This window comes from Peromyscus eremicus, chromosome 12 (genome assembly GCF_949786415.1).
Source record: "Peromyscus eremicus chromosome 12, PerEre_H2_v1, whole genome shotgun sequence".
NCBI lineage: Eukaryota > Metazoa > Chordata > Mammalia > Rodentia > Cricetidae > Peromyscus > Peromyscus eremicus.
The window spans coordinates 58,118,779-58,143,377 of record NC_081428.1 but is presented as its reverse complement, the minus strand read 5'-3'; the positions used below and the strand labels follow the sequence as shown (position 1 = coordinate 58,143,377).

Here is a 24,599-nt window from a genome sequence, read left to right as displayed (position 1 = left end):
GATCATGAGTTCCAGGCCAGCAAGGGCTGTAATGAGACCCTGTCTCAAAGCAGCAATATAAAAAAAACAAAAAAAACAAAAAAAACAAAATACTAATGGGCTTTCATATACCATTTTCTTCTTCCTTCCTTTCTTTTTTTTTTTTTTTTCCGAGACAGAGTTTCTCTGTAATTTTGGTGCCTGTCCTGGATCACGCTCTGTAGACCAGGTTGGCCTTGAACTCACAGAGATCCACCTGCCTCAGCCTGAGTGTTGGAATTAAAGGTGTGTACCACCACTGCCTGGCTCATATACCATTTTCAATATCAGACAGATGACTCAGACAAAATCAACATAGGAACTCTGGACTTCACACTGCTGACCAAATGGACCTAAATAGAATACACAGAATATTGTCCAACACATCCTATGCCAGACCACAAGATAAGTCTAGCAATTGAAGACCCGATACCATGCAATTTTTTTTTAACATCACAACATTGTAAAAGTAGAAATCACTAGCAGGAAGAACCTTGGAAATTCACAAACACAGGACAATTAGGCAACAGATGCCAGAACAACTAATGGGTCAACAGATAACTTTTAAAAGAACCTAAAACTGAAGGCCACGAAAACTGGAAAAGAACACACCAGAGCTTGGAGGATGCAGTGCACGCCGCACCAAGAGCGACGATGATCGCATTAAGTGCTCACTATCAGAGGATCACAAATGAACCACCCCGGGTGATGTGATGGGACAAGAACCGTCAAGCCAGCGTTAACAGAAGGAAGGGGAGACTGGAAACCAGGGCAGAAACAGATGGGAACCAGGAAACAAGCAAAACAAAGCCAGGGTTGGAAAAGATTGAAGAGTTGCTCACTCTTGGTCTAAACGGAACACAAGAACTGAGGACTCCAGGAAACAAGCTCACAAGTCTAAGCAGAGACAATACAGCAGCTACCACAGAAATACAGAGAACTGTAACATGTTATTCTGAACAATTGTGCCCCAGACAGAACATGTCCCAGACATGTGCCTGTTGTAGAATGTTATTTTAAGGGGTGTCACTTTTGTTTGTGTTGCATTTGTTTAACTCTGTGAAGCTGTGCTACTGTGCCTGTCTCAAACACCTGATGGTCTGATAAAGAACTGGCCAATAGTGAGGCAGGAGAAAGGGTAGGCGGGGCTGCAAGCACAGAGTATAAATAGAAGAAGAAAAGAGACAGGAGAGAGAAGGAGCCAGAGAAGGAGGAGGACACCAGGGATCAGCCACCCAGCTACACTGCCAGCCACAGAGTAGGAGTAAGATTTACAGAAGAGAATGGGAAAAGCCCAGAGGCAAAGGTAGATGGGATAATTTTAAATTAAGAAAAGCTAGCTAGAAACTAAGCCAAGCTAAGGCCTGGCATTCATAAGTAAGAATAAGGCTCTGTGTGTGATTTATTTAGGAGCTGGGTGGCGTCTCCCCCCCCCCCAAAGAGTACAAAAACAAAAAAGAACATGTTCCCCCCACCAGCACTGAAAGATGAAGAAATAGAAAATCTGCACAGGAGAATACAGAAGATCCTGGAGATTAAATCAGGAATTAAAAAGCCTGCCCTAAAGGAAACACCCCAGCCCTGATGGCCTCACCCAACTTACATCAAACTAGTCTGGTCTACACAGTGAATCCATCCATCCGCTGCATAGTGAGACTCTGGATAAAAAAGCAACAACAAAACACCCACCAGTTGTATTTCCCAACACTAACAATAGCTTGTCTGGAAGATAAGTTAAAAGAAAAATCCGATTGCAACAACTTCCCACCGGCACCAAGCCCTTAGGAGTAAATTTGTCAGGGAGGTAAGGCTGCCCGAAATCCTAAAATACAAATCCAAAAATGTAAGGAGATACACAGAAAAAATAGAATGTTTTGTCCATGTGTTGGAAGCACTAATGTTGTTAAAATGGTCATATGACCCAAAGATATCTATAACTTTAATGTTATAGCTGTGGAAATTAAAATATCAGGCTGAGTAGTGGGCGGCGCACACCTTTAATCCCAGCATTCGGGAGGCAGAGGCAGGCGGATCTCTGAGTTCGAGGCCAGCCTGGGCTACAAACCGAGTTCCAGTTGCAGCTTTCAAAACATGTCTTGTCAAGTACCACTTTATGTTTTCAAGTACGGAAGCAGAGATGACATGCTGGGTTCTAGGTAACCCCAGAGAACAAGGAGGATGCTTTGCTGACAGCTACTGATCTGAGCCCCCTGCAGTGAGGACCAGGCCACACTAAACCTTTATCCAACTGCACCTGAGCCTTATTGGTTTTTATTAGGTCTCCAATTGGCATCATTTATATGGAATTTCTACTCTGAACCCATAACACGGTGCTCTCTTCGGCGGCACATACACTGAAATTGGAGTGAGACCGAGGTTAGCATGGTTCTTGCCCGTGGATGACATGCAAACCCATGAAGCATTCCATATTTTAAAACGTTGTCAAGAAGGCAAAGGTCAATACAATGTATGAATAATAATGGAAGAAAACAGTTATTTTAGGAACGCTTCTTTATTGATGGTCGCATCTCTTTACAGTGAGAGGAATCAGGTCACTTTAGTGTTTGCTGCTTAGAAGTAGGTCAGTTCGTCATCCTTGGTTTTGTTAGTCTGGTAGCCACTAAGTTCCAAATGCTCATTTTGTCGATTAAGACCTCGAAAGACTTTCAAGTGCATGTAATGACCATCGCCTACGTCCACCTGAAAGACGTAAGAAAGGGGGAGGGGAAGGGAGAGAGAGAGAGAGAGAGAGAGAGAGAGAGAGAGAGAGAGAGAGAGAGAGAGAGAGAGGGAAGGAGATTATTCGATTATTCACATGGATCTACATTGTATGGCAGATCTGCTGACTTGTAAGCCGTCCTGAAATGACACTTCTGGCCCAAAGCAGCATCTGTGAACTAAGCTCCCATCAACCCCATCAACCCGTATGTTTCTAGGAAGAGCAGTTAACAGTATGGCAGGAAGTATATTTTCGAGATTTATTTTTAATACTTTTTAGAAAAATATTTATTTTTTGTATGAACAATTTGCCTGCTTTGTATTTAAGTGTACCATGTGCATGTAATGCCCGAAGAGACCAGAAGATGGCGTCATCTCCCCTCAAACTGGAGTTAGAGATGGTTGTGAGCTTTCGTGTGTGCTGGAACCCAAACCTGGGTCCTCTGCCAGAGCACCCAACGCTCTTGCCATCCGTCTTCATCTGGGTTTAGTTGATTGCACTTTTCATTAGACTCTGGGCACAATTACATCGAAGTTACTTTGTATTTTCACGATGCCCGGAACAGGCGTGGAGGGCAGACTGTATTTTTGGTGATTCTGTTTCCCAAGTTGGGAGAGAAAATGCCATATAGTTTAATAAGGGAGAAAATACTCAGAGTTGCTTTAGAAAAGTGGACTGTACGGTCCCTGTAACTATGCTGTATTAGAACCTACTTTATGAATGCCCACCAGGCATTTGAGAACTGAGCAGGGGTGGGTGGCCTGCCGGCTCCCTTTGTAAAGTAAAATGAAGAAGCTTAGGTGCCATTGGGGTAAGGATCTGGATGGTAGTTTGGGCACGAACCCAGGACCTAGAACATAGAGAGAAGAATTGCAACTTTGTTCTTTATTGGAACAGTAAAAACTTTGTGTTATATGTACATATTGTGCTCTGATATCCCTTCCTACCCTAATCTTCCAATGCTATTTGTCAAAGTTTACCATTATATATGATACTATGATGAGCGTCATACAAAACGTTTGTGTGTGTGTGTGTGTGTGTGTGTGTGTGTGTGTGTGTGTGTGTGTGGTCACCCTGACCTCTTATTGTAGGTCTGAAAAAAGCTGTGACAGTATCAGTTTTAAAGATGCCAGCAACAGATTAAAGAGACCAGTTTTCTGGAGCTGAGGATGCAGCTCGGTCAGTGCAGTGTTGGGCTGGCTGGCACCTAGCCCTGGGTTCGGTCAACCAGCACCTCCAAAGGCAGGTGCCATGCCGACTGTAATCCCAGAACTCAGGAGCTGGAGGCAAGAGGAGCAAAGACTCAAGGTCATTTTCTACTATATGTGGAGTTCCAGTTCCGACAGCTGGAGATACATGAGACCCTGTGTCAAAACAACAGCCAAACCAAACCAAACAAGACAACAACAGAAACCAATGAGGTGTAGTCAACGCTTCCCACAAAGCTCTCAGTGAGCAAATGGCACAGCCCAAATTTAAACCTAGATCTGTCAGATTCCAACATCCACGTCATTAACTAACTCTCTCTCTCTCTCTCTCTCTCTCTCTCTCTCTCTCTCTCTCTCTCATTGGTTTTTCAAGACAGGGTTTCTCTGTAGTTTTGGAGCCTTTCCTGTATCTCACTCTGTAGACCAGACTGGCCTGGAACTCACAGAGATCCTCCTGCCTCTGCCTCCTGAGTGCTGGGATTAAAGGCGTGTGCCACCACTGCCTAGTCATTTTGTGTCTCTTGTTGGTTGGATTTGTTTTGAGGAAGGATCTCTCTATGTAGCCCAGGCTAGCCTCCAACTCCAGAATCCTTCTGCCTTGTTTCCTGAGTACTGGGTTACAGGTGTATCCCATGCTCAGTGTTTGTAGTCTTCTCAATCTACAGTGTAACTTCCCCACCCCCAGACAGTGTAACTTTTTTTTTTTTAAGCGTTTGTTTCCTACTTGGAAATGGGCATCAACCTTTGCAAACACTGTTGGCATTACCGGAGTCAGTGCTGGTGGACGTCTTGGCTCTGTGCTTACAGCAGTGTGAACTTCTAGAGTCATTTACCTTCCTAGGGATCAATTTTCTGACTGGTAACACAATAGGAGGGGTGTATTTTTGTTTCCTGGCTTCTTCGCGAGGATTAGGTGAAGAGGAATATGGCCTGCTTACAGAATAGTACCTCGCACATTCTAAATTCGCCGTGGGTTATTGTTCCCACTGTTCAGGGTCGGGGACCAGACTCAGGGCAAGAGATCTTGGGATCACACAGATTTTGAACAAGTGTGAACAAGTAGTGAAACTGAGGTCAAACCGGGGACAACCTAACATCAAAGGCTGTGATCCTTCATTCTACAACCCTCTCAGCAGGCACTCAAGGCCGACAGAAAGGCCCACCAGTAACAACTGAAATCTAGAGAGGCTGAGAGCAAGCGACACAGTGGCGAGCCTGAAGGAAGGAAGGAGGGAAGGAGGCCTGGGAGAAGAGTGGAGGGGGGAAGACGGGGGAGGAGGGGGAAGTGAGGGGGAGGAGGGGGGAAAGAGGGAGGGGGAGGAGGGGGGGAGTGAGGGGAGAGAGAGGGGAGAAGGAGGGGGAGGGTGGGGGAGAGGAGGGGGAGGGTGGAGGAGAGGAGGGGGAGTACACATACTGCAGTAGGATGGTCAAGGGAAGAAATTTTCAAGATCATTTTCTGATGAGCTTTTTAAAGAAATATGTGAGGGAATTAATATGAAATGTATTTATTTGGATAATCAAAAGTTTTTAAGATAATCTCAGTTTTGGTGGAAACTTTCCTCTTTGAACAAAATCATTTTTCCTGAAAGCTTTCTTTCTCAGCTGTGAAGAAAGATCATGGAAGGAAGCAATTCCTGCTGAGGGTACATCTGGGGCTCAGTCCCATGTTTCTTCAGGCCTGGAACACACCAGGAACTCAAATTTGATTGAACCGGACTGGTCTGTTCCTCGTACAGAACCCAGGAGCTCATTTTGAAAGGAGCTCATGTTGAGCTGGCTAGCTCTGCTCATGTCAAGTTTTTCTCTCTTTCTTTCTTTCTTTCTTTCTTTCTTTCTTTCTTTCTTTCTTTCTTTCTTTCTTTTAACTAAATACATTAAACAATTATAGCTTAAGTAGTTAATTATTTAAAAAAGAAACAAATGACACTGTGCCTTGGTCAAATGGCAAAGCGGAGGAGGTAGACGCACTTGAATATCTGTTCCCTTTGAAATCAAGGTAGTCATTGTTTAATACATAGAGATAAACACAATGCAGCTCCTATTTATCATCCACAGTTGAGCTTTTTAACTGGTTCCCTTGAACCACAAGAATGTCAAAGTATTCTTTTTTCCCATTAGAACTCAATCAAGACACCAATTAATTTGATTTTTTGATACGACTGGCTATAAAATTTGTTTTAAAGTTTTTAAAAATTATGTGTATGCATGTGTGTCTGTGTATGGCTAGGTGCACATAGGAGTAGGTGCCCTCGGAGACCAGAGCTGTCAGATCCTGGAGGTGCAGGTGGTTGTGAACTGCTCGATGTGGCTGCTGGAGACTGAGCCAGGGCCTTCTGCAAGAGCAGCATTCGCTCTTAACAGCTGAATCATCTCTCCAGCTCCTAAAATTCATTTTTAAAATACTATAAATACGGCGTTACACTGTGTCTGGAGTGCCACAAATTGGACCCGCTTGAATTATACAAAGAATTATTTAAATGACATTAATAACCGCTTATTTAAAGAATGAAAGTGGCTTGAATTATTCTTTCAGCTAATGATTGAAGTCCTTCTTTAAGTGCATTTAATTTGGACACAGGCAGAATTAGGAAGTTTGGAGGGGGCAAAAGCTCTAAGACACTGTCTGGTTAACTCCCACATCCTAAGATCCTACCCTCCACATCTACCCCACAGAAGAAATAGCCATGGCCGGAGACCAATGCCCTGGACTGTTACACCGTATTTTTCTATACAGGTCCCAGAAACTAAGAACCATACAAGCTAGCTTTCTATATTTACAAGGAAAAACAAGGTGAATATCCTTCGGGAACCTTCTACTCGCAAGTGCCATGCACTGCCTTAATTAAGACAACTGGTAGGAATGAAGGTACAGTCGGGGCAACAGGAAGCATCGCATCAGCGCTTAACTGAGGTCGGAGTCTAACCTTAATGAAATAATTGATTCCAGCAACGACTTGAGTTTTGTACTCGACGGCTTCAAATTTTTCATATTTCTCATTGGTTTTCTCCTCAAGCTGTGCTCTGACCTTATGAAGAGAAAGGAAGAGAAGACGTTAGAGCTCTGTTGACTGCTTCCGTGAGCTACAAATCTGGGAACCTCATACTACTGAGAGTCCTCAGAGATGCTGAGGAAGCCTGGCAGGGTGGCTTGAGCCTGTAGTCCTGGAACTTGAAAGACTGAGGCAGGAGTGTCCAGTTCAAGAGCAGTTTGGGCTACATAGAAAGCTCCAGGCTAGTTGGGGCTAAAGATTGAAACCTCACCTCAAAAAATCAAAATAAAACAATAAACTAAATGAAAAATGATGCAATCTTTTTTTCCATAGAAAACACTTTAAGAACGTTACACAGGTTAAAAAGTCAAATTATATTGCATGAGGCTGAATTAATATCAAATTAGTGTGGTATTACAAAATAGTCTCAATTTAGGACCTCCAAATAGCTTAGCAGGTAAAGCCACTTGTCACTGAGAAAGCATGACAACCTGGATTCCATCCCTGGGACTCATGGTGGAAGGAGAGAATGGTCTCCTGCAAGTTGTCCTGTGATGATCTGTCTACACACACACACACACACACACACACACACACACACACACACTAAAAACAAAGCAAAAACCAATATAGTCACAATTTGCAATAAAGAGCTCCAATAGTGACATCTATATTTGATTAGTAATTAAAAACAGGACAGCAGCAATTACTACTTAGCGTTTTAAACTGAATGCCCAATTAATGGTGAAAATAATGAACTGATTTTAAGCAGATGTAGTTCCCCCTAATGTTTCTGTCTTACACACCCACACCCATTCTAGAATCATCCAAGCCGGAACATTACAATGGAACATTATCATTAAGGAATCTATAGATGTTTTCATCTGTCTCTCAAATGTCCCCTCTCCTCCAGGATCCAGCACTGCACTGGACATCATGTCTTCTCAGTCTCTCAGTGGGGTTAACTCCGGTCTGTCTTTGTCATTCCAACCCTCACTCCAGACTGTCAATTTGTAGAGTGTCCCTTGATTGGGGTTGGTCTGACCTCTCTTATGCTTGCATTCTACATTCTTTACAGCACACACTGGTGTGCCTGAGTGCATTGTATCAGGACCCACAGCTTTCCTTATCGCTGATGGAGATACTGTCACTTGGTTAGGCTGCCCAGCAGGTCTCACTACTGTAGTCACTGTCCTACCCCGCTGTGATGAAGGGGGAAGCATGCTTGGACCACACAGCAGTTTCTCATAACCCAGGAGACTTTTTCTCATTGGGCCTTCATCCCTAACCTCGGCATCTTTCTTGACAACGATCATTACTCTGGCTTTTGCCAAAATAATTTAAAACATTTTCTCCCATTCCTTACGCATTTGTTGATTAGAATTCTACTGTTAGGAAGGCCTGTTCCCTCTCCACTCCCTGTTTATTTAGCCTTTGTTTTTATTACTATGACTTATATATGCTTCTCTTAGCCCACAGGTTGTAAATTCGCCATGACTTATTTATTTATTTTTTTTACTTATATAGTCCTTCACTTGTCTGTTGAGAGCCCCTCAACTTGGTGTCCTTCCCATGTGGCTTCATCATTTTAGGAGTCCTTCCTCCCTCCGTGGCACTACAGCATTTACCAGCCTCTTCTCTGTAATTAACCATTTCTCTGAGGGTGCCCTGCCTCCATTTTTTGGAGAGTAGCTAAGATCAAGGCAGTGTGCACACTCACTGTTTTATTATTCTATTGCCTTTGTGCATACTCAGTGGAAAGCTACACAATGTATGTAGGCATATTAATATAAATATGTGTATCTATCAGTTCATCTGTGTATATGCGTATATGGGGTGCATGTATACATTCATTCGCATAATTATATATTCAGTGTGCACATAGAGTTGTGTGTGGCAGCTACAGTTGTCCCTTGGTATTGGTAGGGGATTGGTTCTGGGTTCCCTGTAGATACCAGGATGCTCAGGCCTCTTATGTTAAAATACCGTGGAATTTACATGCACACATTCTCACAAGCTTAAACTCATCTCTGGACAACTTATACCAACTAATACAGCGAAACAGGTAGTAAACAGCTGTTACTATATATCGCTTAGGAAATAATGACAACTGTCCAGGAACTCACTCTGTAGACCAGGCTGGCTTCAAACTCAGAGACCCACCCGCCTCTGCTTCCCGAGTGCTGGGATTAAAGGTGTATGACACACACACACACACACACACACACACACACACACACACACACCCCACCCCTCGGCAGTAACTCCTTTCTCAATTGCTGAGGATGAAGCCTGGCTTGCATTCACAATCTATTTACTTGTTTAATCAGTCCTAATATACACATAAAACAGCTTTAGATTTCCTCATCTAACCCCCTTCCAAAAAATACATTTACAAATCAGAATATAGGATTTTCCTGTGGTTTTTTAAATAAAGATCCTGTGAGTGCTTTGGGCACATCATCTTCCTGCGTCTGTCTGATCACATCGGCAAAATTGTGTTGCCTTGTGAGACAGCACATTCCCAGGTCCCAGGCATTCAATGCAGATTGTGTTAGAGCCATCACTCCGTCTGTGGCAGGGGCCAGCATTGCTGAGGAGTTAGCCTCACATTCACTGTGTAAACATTTACCGAGTGTTCTGTACCCATCCTTTCTCAGGGGCTCAGCTGGACCTGATAGGCTAGAATCTACTGTGATCACCCGGGCTCGATTTCTGCTAATAGCCAAGCTCCAGGTTTCTGCTAGGACAGAGAAGGGCCGATAGCTCATGTCTCAGAGTGGAGGATGATGAGGGGAAGGACCCAGTGGTGGTCCAGCTGTTGGCCGTACAGATCCATCAGCACCCCCCCACACACACACCTCCACACCCCGATCTCTTGACTGAGTCCTACCCTTACATTTTCTGGTGTTGCCAATGCCAGCCATCAGCAGTCTAATACAGCTCTGCAATATGAAGCTCCTGCTCGGGCTCAGGCTTACCCTTCACAGCTCAGCTTCATCTAGATGACTCAGTTTCCATCTTCTCACTTCTATCCATGTCCTTCAGGTAGTGTCCACTGACTTCCTGTTAACTTTTCTGATAGGTGTTCCCCACAATCCTTTCCTGCCCCTAGGAGGGAAACTAACTCTGTCTTCAGTGTACCTTCTCCATTGAGAAGTTGGCTCCCTGCCCTCTGGTGAAGCATTTAAGCACACCTCCCTTCAGTCAGGCCTCCAGGGCACATCGAGTTCTCTCAGACCCCCTGAATCCTTCCCTTCGGTGGGTTGATGTTTTCAATCTTTCTCTGCTGGTGCCTCAGTTGACTGTTAGAACTATTTTCAAAGGTGTCTGCAGACTGAGTGCTCAGATTATTTTTGAAGTCCCAACACGCACCACCCATTTTCTCCCAAAGCCTTCAGGCTAGGTGGCATGAGAATAACTGCTTTGTTGAGCGTCAAGTGGAGAAAAGAAGACAAACAGTGAGGGGAAAGACTGGACCGGCAAGAGGCGGGGTTTGAGAGAGGAGCTGCGCACAGCTGTGTGGAGAGAGGCTGAGTGAGGAGAAACATCTGTGTCCTGAAGCTTTTGAGGGAAGGGCCCTGGTACCGGGTATCCACTGAGTTAGAAAGGCCTAATCTCTACACTAATCCCCAAACTGCCTTATTTAACCTAACATTTCACAAGTAAGGAACTTGAGGGGAGGGTTAAAAATCATTGTCTTAGCAATTCTAAAGCCCTTGTTTAATAGCAAGTAGCTGAGCTATGATCCTTCTGGCTTTTAGTCTTGGTTATTTATTTTGTTTTATTTTTCACTGGAATTGTGTGCCTGTATGTGGGCATGTCCGTGAGAGTGTAGGTACCCACGGAGTCCAGAAGAGGGTGTCAGATCTCCTGCAGCTGGAGCTGCAGGCAGTTTTGAGTTCTCTGACGTGGCTCCTGGGAACCGAACCTGGGTCCTCTGCAAGGGCAGTGCGCACTCTGAACTGCCAAGCCATCTTTTTAGCCCCCGTCTTGATTTTTTTTAAAAAATGATACGTTGTAAGGACTTATTTCTGTCTCTCCTATCGATGGATCCAAACTGCACTTCCTTCACTGTCCTTGTGTAAATCGCAGGCCCAGCATTTCCCCTGAGAGAACTGATTTCAAACGCTCTGGTTCGTTTCTCACAAGCACTGGTACCTGCCTGCTGTCCTGTTCACTGTGGAAGGGGCAGCCTCCGTGCCCTTTGTAGGAACACAGATTTGTGTCCTTTAATGTGGGATGCTATGGACCTGGGTGCTGATGGGGAGCTGGGAGGTAGGAGAAGATGCAGGTGGAGAGATTGTTAGTGAAACTTTAAGATTCAGAAAGCAGTTCGGCATTGAGAGAACTTCGGTGTGTGTGTGGGGGGGGGGGGGGGGTGGTACCAGAAGGCCAGGACCAGCTGGGGATGCGTTTGTGGAGCCTGGTGTGACAGACAGGACCTGTGCTGTAGCCAGGACCTCTTCTCCTGATGATGGCTGGAAACCATGTGTTTGTCACTTTGTCCCGAAGGGGCACCCGGTAAATACATTTCCAGAGTTGTTCCAGATTTCCCAATTGCTGCAAATCTTGCTGAGTTGAGCTGTTCATTTTCTAGAATTGAGCCATGGGGGCACCCAACGTTAGGGCATTTCCCCAATCTGCCATCATTCTTCAGAGGAGAGTGACTAGAGGGTGATGGCTACAAGGTAGACAGACACCATTTAGAGGAATTTTACCGTAAGAAAAGAGAATTCAGGGAGCAGTGTGAAAATACGGTAAAGCTAGAGGGACATGTCTTATGGACATTTGTCATCTGATAACGTTTTTGAAGGAAGTATGAAAAGTGTGCCAGACACAAGAAAATGAAGCTACATAGACGATGGAAAGACAGTGTAGGACTGAAGCAGTATGATAAACTGAGGTACTTCCTCGTCAGACGCCAGATGCCAGCAATTTTCCAAGCAGAATAAGAACTGAGAAACCTGTTGGGGGGCCATGGGAGGATGGGGGGTAGGGGAGTGGGGGTGGGGACCACGACACACCACCACCAACAGTGGGGAGAAAGTATAGGTTTCTAGGAAAACAACAACGAATAGAACGGAAGGGACGTTCTGCTGTCCCCGGGGTCCTGCTGTGACATGGACAGTCATTCATCACACTGGAATGGTGAGCTTCCTGTGGTTCTGTGACTTCCTGGAGCAGAAGTGGAGGAGGAGGGAATGAGGGCCGTGGGAGTGACCTCTAATTGAAGACTGGAACGTCACAGCTCACAGGATCATGGGAATCAGAGTGGAGGAGTATATGAAAATATCCATCATGGACCAAGAGGATCCAGGCACGTTCTGATAAAGATGGGAGGGTAGATTTCCTGGGAACGCTGTTGCAGCTGAATGCAGGCCCTCTTGGGACGGGACACCAGAAGTGACTGACTAGGAAGCTTAGGTTGGAGAGAAGAACCTAAATCTGTAGACGAGGTCAATGACATGCTAGAGCTCAGGGTGTGCTCAGTTGTGCCGATGAGGTATTTGTGTGGTGTCCCGGCCAACAAGCTCATGCTTGCTTAGTGTGTTCACCAGGAATGGTGTTCAGCAACCAGGTTTCCGACGTGAAGACAAGCATGTGCACTGTGCACATACATTTGCATGTGTATCATAGCCTTTGCTTCTAAAAATAATCACTAGAATAACATTTTGTTCCCTCAGATAAACATACCTGGAATTCTCTTCCAGTGGCTACTTACATAGACAATCAAAGATCACCAACTGCAATCTGAACTTGCTATTGGGGCCATCTGCTTATTTTGGCCTTCATTGAACATGTTATGGTTTCTCATGAATGGGAATGAATGTGTATGCCTTTTAAAAATTTCATTATGTAACAATCTTTTTTTGTTTTGTTTTGTTTTTTCGAGACAGGGTTTCTCTCTATAGTCCTGGCTGTTCTGGAACTTACTCTGTAGACCAGACTGGCCTCAAACTCGCCTGCCTCTGCCTCCTGAGTGCTGGAATTAAAGGCATGCGCCACCACTGCCAGGCAATAATCAACATCAAAGAAAAAAAATCACTTGTACATTTTTTTTTTGTGTGTGTGTGTGTGTGTATGTGTGTGTGTGTGTTGGTATGCATGTGGACATCAGAGGACAACTTTTGGAAGTTGGTGTACTCCATCATGTGGGTTGGGGTGCTGAGCCATCTTGCCACCTAATAATCGGTGTTTTCTGAATGACAGACTTTAGGGAAAATTCTCCCATCCTCCCAATACCAAAGCCTCTGCCTGCCTTCCTGTGGGTTTGATGGTCAATTTCTGGAGCATGCAGGTGTCCCTTCCCTGAGGTACTTTCCTTTCTTTGTGTGGTGACCTTTCCTCCTCCCTCCTCCCCTTCCTCCCTAGTAGGGTCCTCCTTCCATTGTCCCCCCCCCCCCCAGTACCAAGTTCTCCGCAAACGGCAGAGACAGCCAAGAGTTGTCTCTCCTAAGAACATTTAACAGTGGATTTTTAAAAAAATAAAAAGAATATATATATATATATATTTGTAAGGAATAAAAGTACAAAGTAAATGACGGTAGTGGAGACTTTCTCTGGGACCCCTTAAATCGTTCTAGGGATGCAATAACCCCCTCTGGCCTGACACTGTGTGGGGACCCAACCAACTCTAATCATGGAGGAGTTGATTCCATTTCCTGACTTAACAAGGACTTCCAGTAGGATCTGCCTTGTGGGGTTCTTCGGAGGGGGAATGATTGATGTGTCTGAGAAGACGCTCCCTACAATATACAGTTTACTGCCTGCCTCTCCGCCTCCCAGCACTTAGCTGAGAATTGTCCCCTGTCAGACAGGACAGGTGAGCGGTATCTGGGAGCTGAGCCACCACACTGCACTTGTTCGCCTGACAGATAGTAAAGGACTTCATTGCCATGCCGAACGTCCTTTTTGGTCTTAAACCCATGATAATGAAAGCATGCTTAATTAAGTTTTATTTTATAACATACCCCAGACATCTTGACTTCCTCTATACTGTTTATTTCTCAGGAGCAGTGGCCATGTCTTAAAGCCCTTTATGCAGCTTCTACAGTTTGTAGCCCAATGCTAGACACCTAGGAGAGACTCAGGAAGTGCCCCTACCATGAAATGGTTCATGCCTACGAAACTTGCATTGTGCTTTAAACTTGACGCCACCAAGGCTTGCTGGAGAAGGCAAGTTTGCTGCATTCTCTTCCCTCATACCTGCAAAAGCCCCCCCCCTCCCGTGTGTTGAGGCTGCGCAGTGGAAAGGACGGATTACCTTCTTGACTGGGTGACTCTCAAGCGTTTTGAATCTTGGTTTTCTCATCTAAAAATGGGATGTAATCCTTTGCCTGCTCCAGGGCTTTGAAGATCAGTGGGAGGGGGGATGAAGGTTTTTACAACAGTGAGGCTCCTTCCTGGGGTGAGGTGGCCTTGTAAAAATCTATTTCTCATTCTGCATCTCCGAAGCTGCAAGAGCACACTGCTAAATTAATGTTATCACTGGAGACGTGGTCAACAGATGGTGTCATTAGCAAGGGAAGCCTTTCCGGTAGCTTCCTAGCTTTGCAAAATTATAGGATCAAAATACATTGTGTATGTATATAGATATGAGATTCTCAAAGAACTAGTAAAAATATTATATTTAAAAAACTATCCTAGCTAGGCAAGATGACACACTACTCCTGGAGTCCCAGGTACTTGAGAGACTAGTGGCAGGAGGATTACTTGAACCTCTGAGGCTGGGACCACTTGGAGAAACAGCAAGGCCCCTCCCCCCATCTCAAAAAAGACCAATTGTTCTAGCTAACCAGGTGATCAACTATTAAAGATCATTAAAACCCGCTGTGTCTTCTATATTTCAGACAACTATATTTCCCTATCTGTCCCCCATATCCCTGGTTCCTGGAACATCTCAGGGGGACTTTTCAGGTTGGGGATTTTTTTTTCTGGCGACATAAACAACAGTAATGCTTCATCTGTGATATTTGTTTTTGACACAATTTTTACGCACATTATTTTAGTTAGTTCTCTTAGCACTTTCGTCTTACAAATGACACGGAGGGCCTTTTCTTGGTACCCTATTTTAAAATCCCATCTCTCACAAGCCTCCTAGGATGCCAGACATCTGGTCCTCCAGGAAAGTGAAGTTGTAGGTGGGAGCAACCACAGCTCCTGAAAGCCTGGAAGAAATGTGGACATGCAGGCCCATCCAGCCCTCTTCAGTCAGATCTGCATTTTATCGAGGTCAACAAGTGACTCATGTCACATTCAAGTCTGAGAACACCAACTGGATGTGAGGATTCTAACGAAGGTATAAAGATTGAACATCATCTTCTTCAAAAACAAAATGCCCCAAGGTATTTGTTGAAATAAACCTATGAGTGAGAAATATTTAGCCTTCAATATTTAGCCACTGAATTTTAGGCCTGTGACCTCCTCTAGAATGTTCAGTGCCTTAAATATGAAGGCTCCCATCTCTTCTACTCAGATAAAAGACTAGGATGCCTAGCACCATGATGCATGCCTGTAAGCACCATGATGCAAGCCTATAATCCCAGCACTCAGGAAGTTGAGGCAGGAGAAGTGCTGCCGTGAGTTTGAAGCCAGCCTGGGTTACCTAAGTGCTAGGCCAGCCAGGACGTAGCCAGACCAGGTCTCAGACAAACAAGCAAACAAACAATAGACAAAACTGATCTTGTCTGCCAGGATGATATTTCAAGGAGGAAAAAAAAAATGGTGTAAGAAAATAAGGTGACAGCCGGGTGGTGGTGGCGCACGCCTTTAATCCCAGCACTCGGGAGGCAGAGCCAGGTGGATCTCTGTGAGTTCGAGGCCAGCCTGGGCTACCAAGTGAGTTCCAGGAAAGGCGCAAAGCTACACAGAGAAACCCTGTCTCGAAAAACCGAAAAAAAAAAAAAAAAGATGCATTAAGAAAATAAGGTGACAGATCGCAAACCCACACCCGTAATTTGCATGTATTTCTCTTTTATAAAACATGCAACACAACATGTTTTTTTATATATAGATGATAGTTAAGCAAGATGCATTAACTTGCCAGGCGGTGGTGGCACACACCTTTAATCCCAGCACTCGGGAGGCAGAGCCAGGCGGATCTCTGTGAGTTCGAGGCCAGCCTGGGCTACCAAGTGAGTTCCAGGAAAGGCGCAAAGCTACACAGAGAAACCCTGTCTCGAAAAAAACCGAAAAAAAAAAAATTATAAAAAAAAAAAAGAAAATAAGGTGACAGATCGCAAACCCACACCCGTAATTTGCATGTATTTCTCTTTTATAAAACATGCAACACAACATGTTTTTTTATATATAGATGATAGTTAAGCAAGATGCATTAACTTGCCAGGCGGTGGTGGCACACACCTTTAATCCCAGCAGGAGGTAAAGCCAGGCGGATCTCTGTGAGTTCGAGGCCAGCCTGGTCTACAGAGCGAGATCCAGGACAGGCACCAAAACTACACAGAAAAACCCTGTATCAAAAAACAAAACAAAAAGATGCATTAACTTGCTAAAAACATTGAGTCCTGTTTTGCCTGTAATGGTGTGGCGCGAATAGCATCCTGGGAATTAGCTCAGGAATCCTTAACAGCCTTAGGTGCCATCACAGTTGGCTTCAATTAGTGAGAATGGACAACTCTGTGAACAAGCACATTAGAGCTCTTGGGATCATGCTTGTAAGTAAAAGGTTTAGAGACTTTTTTACAAGTTCACCTTCAGCAAATGGGGAAACTGAGGCTGCAATAAAACGACTTGGCCAGTTTTACTTGTGGAATGTTGAAGTTTCTCTGGAAAGACTTAATGTTCCACCTTTAGCTGCACGAGAGTCTGAATAAAACCCACACATACCTGGTTTCTGTGGTTTCCCACACTCTTAACACAAGGCCAAATTACGAACCAAACGATGAAAGTCTGACATGGGATCCAACGTTTTCCTGAAATGCACCGACTCACCTGGTCAGTAATCTCTTGGATTTCTGGAGTGGCAGGTCTGGCGTCCGTCAAGCCTCCAGGGATCATTCTGGTGACCGGCTTCTTCGCTGGGCAGGATGCAGAGAAGATATGATCAGCAACCCCGGAGACTCAGAGTTTTAAAGGTGCCCATAAACTCCTCCTATATAATGTATTAGCTCCCACAATAGCCGAGGGACGGAGGAAATGAGTGTGGCCTCCGGCAAGTCTTATTGCCTCACTGAGAGGAAACGCTGAGTGGAGTTGGGGAGGGGAGGCCGCTGCTGAGGTGGGGGTTGTGAATTCTGGGTGTGCCCCGAATTCGTGCGTGGTTAGTAGAGGTTCCTCCCTGCGATCTGTGCCAATTATTTCATCCTGTGGTGTCATATATATGAGGAGCAACATGTGTAGCCAGAGTTTCCAAATATGCTACACCTTGAAGAGTTCTTTTAAGGGAATACTTAATAATGTCAAGTCTGGTGGCTTAGAATTCACTCAGCTTTATAAAGACAACCAAACTGTCTATCTGGAGGAGAACTTTTCCTTTTAGTTTCTAAAGTGCTTATCCCCAAACACAAAGAATGAAATAGCAAACATCTTTATTTCTTCTGCTGTTGATTCTTTTGTTTATTTTATTTAAGAAATTTTTTTGTTCATTTTTACATACCAACTACAGATTCCCTTCTCATCCTCTTCCTACTCCTCCCCTCCCTCCCCCCTCCCCCCCTCCCCATCCCCTCCTCCAAAAGGGTAAGGCCTCCCATGGGGAGTCAGCAAAGCCTGGCATGTTCAGTTGAGGCAGGACCAAGCCCTTCCCCTCTGCATCAAAGCTGAGGAAGGCATCTCACCACAGGGAATGGGTTCCAGAAAGCCAGCTCATGCACCAGGGATAGATCCTGATCCCACTGCCAGGGGCCCCTCAAACAAACCAAGCTACACAACTGTCTCCCATATGCAGAGGGTCTAGTCCGGTCCCATGCAGGCTCCACAGCTGTTGGTCTGAAGTTTCTGAGTTCCTATGAGCTTGATTCAGTTGTCTCTGTAGATTTCCCCATCATGATCTTGACCTGCCTTGCTCATAGAATCCCTCTTCCCTCTCTTCGACTGGACTCCCAGAGCTTGACCTGGTGCTTGGCTGTGGGTCTCTGGATCTGCTTCCATCAATTATTGGATGAAGGCTCTCTTTGTCCAATGGAGCTGGGGGTTGGGGGATTCTGTGTCTCAAGGAGCCGCTGAGGTCTCGGGGGTGGGTTTGGGGACTGGAGTGGGATTTGTAGATTATAGGATTACAGGGTCTGATGAGGGGTGGTGGTGGGCGGGCCTGCCGGAAGGAGTCTTGCTTACTGGCCTGCAACTGGGGCTGCAATGGGAGGGTGTCTTTTTTTCTTTTAATAGAAGAGATTTCATGTATCCTGGGCTGGCCTTGAAATCACCATGAACCTTGAACTTCTGGTTCTCCTGCCTCCACCTGCAGAGTGCTGGGATTACAGGCATGGACCATGCCCACTTATGTGCTTCTGGAGATTAATCCAGGACTTTTTGGAGATTAATCCAGGACTTCTTGGGTGCCAGCTCTGTCCTCTTCCAGCTGAGCTATGTCCCCAGCCCAAGACAGCTAGATTTCTGTCATTCGGAACTAAGTGTTTTGTGTGCTTCACGATTCTTTTTGTAGTTTTTCTTATTGTTTATTTTATTTTTTACAGTTCAAGCTGGCCTAGAATTTATTATGTAGCCCAGACAGGACTTGGGGTCTAGTTCCTCCTGAGTGCTAAAATTGAAAGTGTCTATCACCTATGGAGGAAGCCCTACCCCACTTCAACCTTGTCAGCCCCAGAGTTGAGTTACACCGTGAGTGTGTTATCCCTGTAGTCTGTTTTAATAATCTGAGGCCAGAAGTGTCAGATCTCCTGGAGATGGAGTTATAGATGTGTGTGAGCTGCCTAACATGGGTGCAGGGATCTGAACTCTGGTCCTCTGCATGTTATAAACTGCTGAGCCATCTCTCCAGGCCCTATGCTCTTTTTCTGCTTACCACATTTTTGAGTCTTTCTATACTCAGATAAATTAGCTAAGTTCCTTTAATGGCCCTTCTGTTCATTCTCTCTAACTGTGATATGTTACCTCACAGTTCCCACATGCCGTCCCCTGGTGAGAAGGGTTTTGGTTGTTTTAGATATGTGTATTTCACTTTTATCTTAATTTCTATAAATGTTTAAAATACATAATAAACACAATAAAATAACAAACATATATATATATATATATATATATATGTATATATATCTGTCACTCAGAACTGAACATGTCTGCTTCTTTTCTCTCTGATGGAGTTGCCCCAGTGGGCAGGGAGAGGTGGGCAGCAAGCTTTCTGTCCCCTCACTGTGCCCTATTCACTGTTATGCCTAGCTTCCCTCTTGACACCCAGTAATTCTAAAGAGAAGCTCTGCTGTAGATGTAACCAACTGTCTTATTAAATAAGAAACACAGAACCAATGCAAAGAAGAAAGCCAAGAGGTCAGAGCTAAGAGCTAAAACCTTACCCTTCCTCCTGCGGTGGTCCTACCTCTCCAAAAAAGAGCTACTTCCTGTGTTAAAGTCTTTTCTGCCTTCTCATTGGTTATAAACCCAACCGCATGACCGCCTCGTCACGGCCTGTCTGTATAGACCTCCAGGTTTTCTATGATTGGTATTGAGATTAAATGCATGTGTATCCAATACTGGCTGTATCCCTGAACACATAGAGACTTACCTAGCTCTGCCTACCAAGTGCTGGGATTACAAACTTACGCCACCACTGCCCTGCTTTCCTATGGCTTGCTAATAGCTCTGACCCCCGGGCAACTTTATTTATTAACATACAAATAACATTTTAATACAAATAAAATATCACCATACCCTCCCTGCCTTTTAAATGGTTGGGATATTAACTGATAAATTACTAGGCATTCAAGGCCAGCCTAAAAATACCAAACTCTTCCTAAAACAAACAAACAAACAAAAAAAACACAAAGATATTAACTGACAAATCACTTTTTTTTAGATTTACAGAACCCAGAGTGTCTGGGAATCTTTAGATAGCATCATAATTGTTTGCTCTTTCTTTAATCCTGTGCATCATCTGACATGGCCTGTAGATTTCTGTGAGTTTTGAGTTACAGAAAAGAAATATAGCCATCTAAAAAGTAAAGGGAACTTGGCTTGAGAGGCCACTGTCTATTGAGATGTCCTGATGCTTTGGAGAAGGAAAGCTATGTTCCCTGAATGTCGCAGCCTTCTTAGCCGGCTCTTGCTTTTCCTCTCTATACAACCCCTTTGTACCCTGTGGGTTGCCCCTGGGCTCCTCCCTACCAGCTCTCATCTCCTAAACATTGACCTTCAAGCAGTGAGAAGCCAGGATTTCAGCAGCAATGTGAACTTCCTAAATTTCATTTATCCGTTCAGACACAGTGAATTTTTATTGCTCCGGTAAAAATGCCTGTGATTGTAAAAATGTAAGAGTTTCTGTTTGTGTTAGCTACTTTTCTCGTTACTGTAACAAAATGCCTAGAAAAGCAACTTAAGGAAGGCTCGGCTTATTTCGGCTCATGAGTCCATCACAGTGGGGAAGGCATGGCGGTGGGTGTGTGAGACAACTGGTCTCCTGGGTCTGAAGTCAGGAAGCAGAGAAGGACGAATGTTGATGCTCGGCCCATTTTCTCCTTCTTATTTAGTCTAGGCCCGTGGATGGCATGGTGTCACCCATAGTTAGGATGGGTCTTCCCATCTCAATGGACCCAATCTAAACTTCCTTCAGTGATACGCCAGAGGTTTCCAGTTTCCAAGGTCTTTCTAACTAAATCCCACGAAGTTGCCAGGATTAACCATCATGATGTTTTACTAAATGGAGTTCTGATAACTGATTGATTGATTTTCACTGGAGACAGAGTTTTGCTGTTATGCAGCCCAGGCTTTCCGTGAACTCCCCATCCTCTGCATCTTAACCATGAACTCATGATCCTTTTGAATCTACCTCTCAAATTCTGGAATTATAAGCTTGTGCCACCATGTCCAGTGCGAATATCTGCCGTTGTTAAATGGCTTGTTCTTGTAAATGTCTTTGCTGATTTTTGGACTCAGAAAATGAGGATGTAACTCAGTGGTAGAGCTCTCTGCCTAGCTTGTTCAAGGCACTAGGTTCAATATCTGGTACCACCAAGAAAAATTATTTTTTCCCAAGGCAGATCATAGAACTCTATCCCTTCCCTTGAAGACAGCCATAAAACCTAGAAACCTTGTTGAAACCTTCTCCTGGTCTTTTGTGTAGGAACTGGAACCTTCTCTTGCCCTTTTGTGTAGGAGCTGACCCTGAGCAGGAGGCGGTTTAGCCTGTCTTGCCTCATTGTAGTAGGTCATAAAACCTCCATTCTAGGAGGGGTTCTTCCCAGTGCCGTAGAGATGGACCGCCTCACAGACAGACCGAGAATCTGAACAGACCAGCCTTGCTGGTTTACCTACATAGTCTTTCACCAGCAGGCTATAAACTTCCTCGTCCAATCACATTGCAGTTAGCTATCCATTTTTGGCCAAAGAATAACATTAAAAATGGACATTCCTGGGTATTTGGGTTTTCATTTCCAAAGTTTCCTGTGCCATGTAAAAGTCTGATTACAGAAACCTGCAGTGCCTTTTCCTTTTTTGTCTTTTGTCACAGGAGTGTGAGCCCTAGAAAGACGGGGATGAGCATTAACCCCTTACATGCCCCCACACGACAAATCATTAGAATGATTCCTTTTGCGCTGAGTCAAAAGTTCGAAATGCTTCTTTGACAGAACTTTCTTTTAAAAAACAAACTTTTTTTTTTTTGAGACAGGATTTCACTGTGTAGGCTGGCATGGAACTTACTCTGTAGAGCAGGCTGTCCTTGAACTCCCAGAGATCCACCTGCCTCTGCCTCTCACGTGCTGAGATTAAAGGAATGCACCACCACACCTGGCTGACAGCCTTTGAAGGTCAACATTGGTTTCCCTGTGGTTTGCCATACAACACAGACAATAAGCTAAGGGCCAAGGTAGTAGCTCCCCCTGACATTGGCAGAAGAAGGAGAAGTGGTTGAGAATAAGGGAATATTAAAGATGAAAATCAATGGGGAATGAGAAGGAGTGTTATGAAACTCTGTCTTCTGGGTGTGACAAGGCCATCGGGCTCATGAACTCACTGCAGCTATGGTCACCTGCACAAGACCAAGCCAACAATATCAGTCAACATCCCGGCAGCCGACACTAATTCATAAGACATCAGATTAGGAAGAGAATGTCTGAGGGAGGTGTGGGGGGAGTGGGAGGAGAGAGCTGGAGGGATAAAATCAATGTCCTTTAAAAAGGAGAGAGAGAGAGAGAGAGAGAGAGAGAGAGAGAGAGAGAGAGAGAGAGAGAGAGAGAGGTGGAGGGACCACAGTGGGACAAAGTAAGAAGCCAGACCCTGAAGTCACAATGTTGCTGGAGTAACTTGGGTTTGAGGCTGTTAAAATCTGGGCCAGAAGCCGTGGCCTTGGTGTGGAAGTGTTTTCCAAGTTTGGTCACAGCTGTGGCCTTGGCATCCCCTTGCCTCGGGACTGATTCATTATTTGGGTTGGTTTTAATATCAATTTGGAAATCTAGAAATTCTAGAAGTCTAGAAAACTCTGGATTTAATAACAACTGGGATTACCCGAGTAGAGAGCATTCCCTAAAGAACTGCTCTGATTGCCTAAACTGATAGGGCATAACCACCCCACCCCCCACCTCCGTTGCTGGCTGCAGCTTCTGGTGGGAGTCTGGATAAAAAGGGTGTGGCAGAAGGTAGATAACTGACTTCTGATTGCCTGGCCTTCCTGCTTGGCTTACCCTGTTGTTGTTGCTGATTCCTCCAACGATATCAGAGGCAGCATTTCCAGGCTTCCACCATGGACTAATGACAAGAGGCTCTCCAGGAACCTTCTAGGTTTTTGGTGCCAGAGCGCGACTACGTAAATGCTCAATAAATACTGATTGACTAAACACATGCACTCAAGTGCTCCATTTGGGGTGGGTTGTAGGTCTGCTCAACAGAACTCCCATCTAGTGTGGGAAGTGGAGCGCTCTAGGACTCATTGGGAAAGAGGATGGCGATGGAGAACAGGCAGAGATGGGCTCTGCTTCCTGTGACCGCCTCAGTTGGAACAACTCTTACTGACCTTATAGACTGAAATTCTATTTTAATATTAGCTAAGGGGGGTATGGGGGGGTGGGGAGTAGGGAGTAGGGGGGACAGATAGCTGAGCATTGGCTTCCCTTCCAGTTCTTTTAAAGGAAAGCTACTGATTTAGACCAAGTCATATTTTCTTTTTCTTTTCTTTTCTTTTCTTTTCTTTTCTTTTCTTTTCTTTTCTTTTCTTTTCTTTTCTTTTCTTTTCTTTCTTTCTTTCTTTCTTTCTTTCTTTCTTTCTTTCTTTCTTTCTTTCTTTTTTGTTGGTTTTTCAAGACAGGGTTTCTCTGTGTAGTTTTGCACCTTTCCTGGAACTTTGTAGACCAGGCTGGCCTTGAACTCACAGAGATCCATCTGCCTCTGCTTCCTGAGTGCTGGGATTAATGGCGTGCACCACTACCGCCCAGCCCCCAAGTCATTATTTTCACATATTGAGAAAGATATTGAGGACAGGTGTAGCTAGAGTTTTCCTGCCTGGCCCACAGTCAGGACAAATCTCTGTCACCCGCCAGTCCCACAGCTGCTCAGACCCAACCAAGTAAACACAGAGACTTATATTGCTTACAAACTGTATGGCCATGGCAGGCTTCTTGTTAACTGTTCTTATATCTTAAATTAACATTTCTATAAATCTATACCTTGCCACGTGGCTCGTGGCTTACCGGCATCTTTACATGGTGCTTGCCATGCTGGCAGCTGGCAGTGTCTCCCTGACTCCGCCTTCCACTTCCCAGAATTCTCCTCTCTCCTTGTCCTGCCTATACTTCCTGCCTGGCCACTGGCCAATCAGTGTTTTATTTATACAGAACGATATCCTCAGCAGCCAGGAGAGACAGTGTCTTGCTCTAGGTCACATATGGCCAATGGCAGAGCTGGGCAGAGTATGGGTCAGCTGACCCTGTGAGTCCTCATCCATCCCTTCTTCTCAGGCCTGTTCAGACGATGGTTGGCAGGGAACTGAGGAAAGCCTGGCTCTGTGTTCACTGTGAGGGCACCGACAACCAGAGCGGTCTGAGTTGGTGAGTAAGGTTGGCTCCCAGGCCGTTTGTACTGAACTTGTGGCTTCCCTCAGAAATGCCACCTGGGTGGAGACCTCTAGAGCATCCCAGCAAAGCCCACTGACTCCACAGACATCTGTCCTGTGTAGGGAAAGGACACCAGCCAGTAAGCACATCCCGGCTTGCTTTGCCCACTATCCCCGGGTGAACCACAGTTCAGAGAGGAAGACAAAAGCGTGGAAAGTGTTCACCCCCCTCAGTATGAGAAATGGCTTAGGAGAAAAACACTTGACAGGAAGAATCGGCTGAGAGCTGAGCCTCCGAGGCCAGTGACTTAGTTTCCACTTTTAAATGTCACCTTGAAAACTTTTTTTTTTTTGTTTTTTTGAGACAGGGTTTCTCTGTGTAGCTTTGCGCCTTTCCTGGAGCTCGCTCTGTAGACCAGGCTGGCCTCGAACTCACAGAGATCCGCCTGGCTCTGCCTCCAGAGTGCTGGGATTAAAGGTGTGCGCCA

At 45.0% G+C, this 24,599-nt stretch overlaps 1 protein-coding gene and 1 non-coding gene across 2 annotated transcripts; one reads left to right on the top strand and one right to left on the bottom strand.

Moving 5' to 3' along the window:
* The first annotated feature begins 2,348 nt into the window (after positions 1-2,348).
* On the top strand, positions 2,349-2,452 carry LOC131923017 (U6 spliceosomal RNA). The gene has a single exon (XR_009382474.1). It is a non-coding gene; the product is annotated as a U6 spliceosomal RNA (small nuclear RNA).
* Positions 2,453-2,589: 137 nt separating this feature from the next.
* Csta (cystatin A) lies at positions 2,590-16,955 on the bottom strand. The gene is made up of 3 exons (XM_059277582.1): positions 16,890-16,955; positions 6,870-6,971; positions 2,590-2,718 (listed from the first exon to the last, which is right to left on the bottom strand). Exons 1-3 carry the CDS (start codon positions 16,953-16,955, stop codon positions 2,590-2,592), a joined length of 297 nt encoding a protein of 98 aa, XP_059133565.1.
* Positions 16,956-24,599: the final 7,644 nt, after the last annotated feature.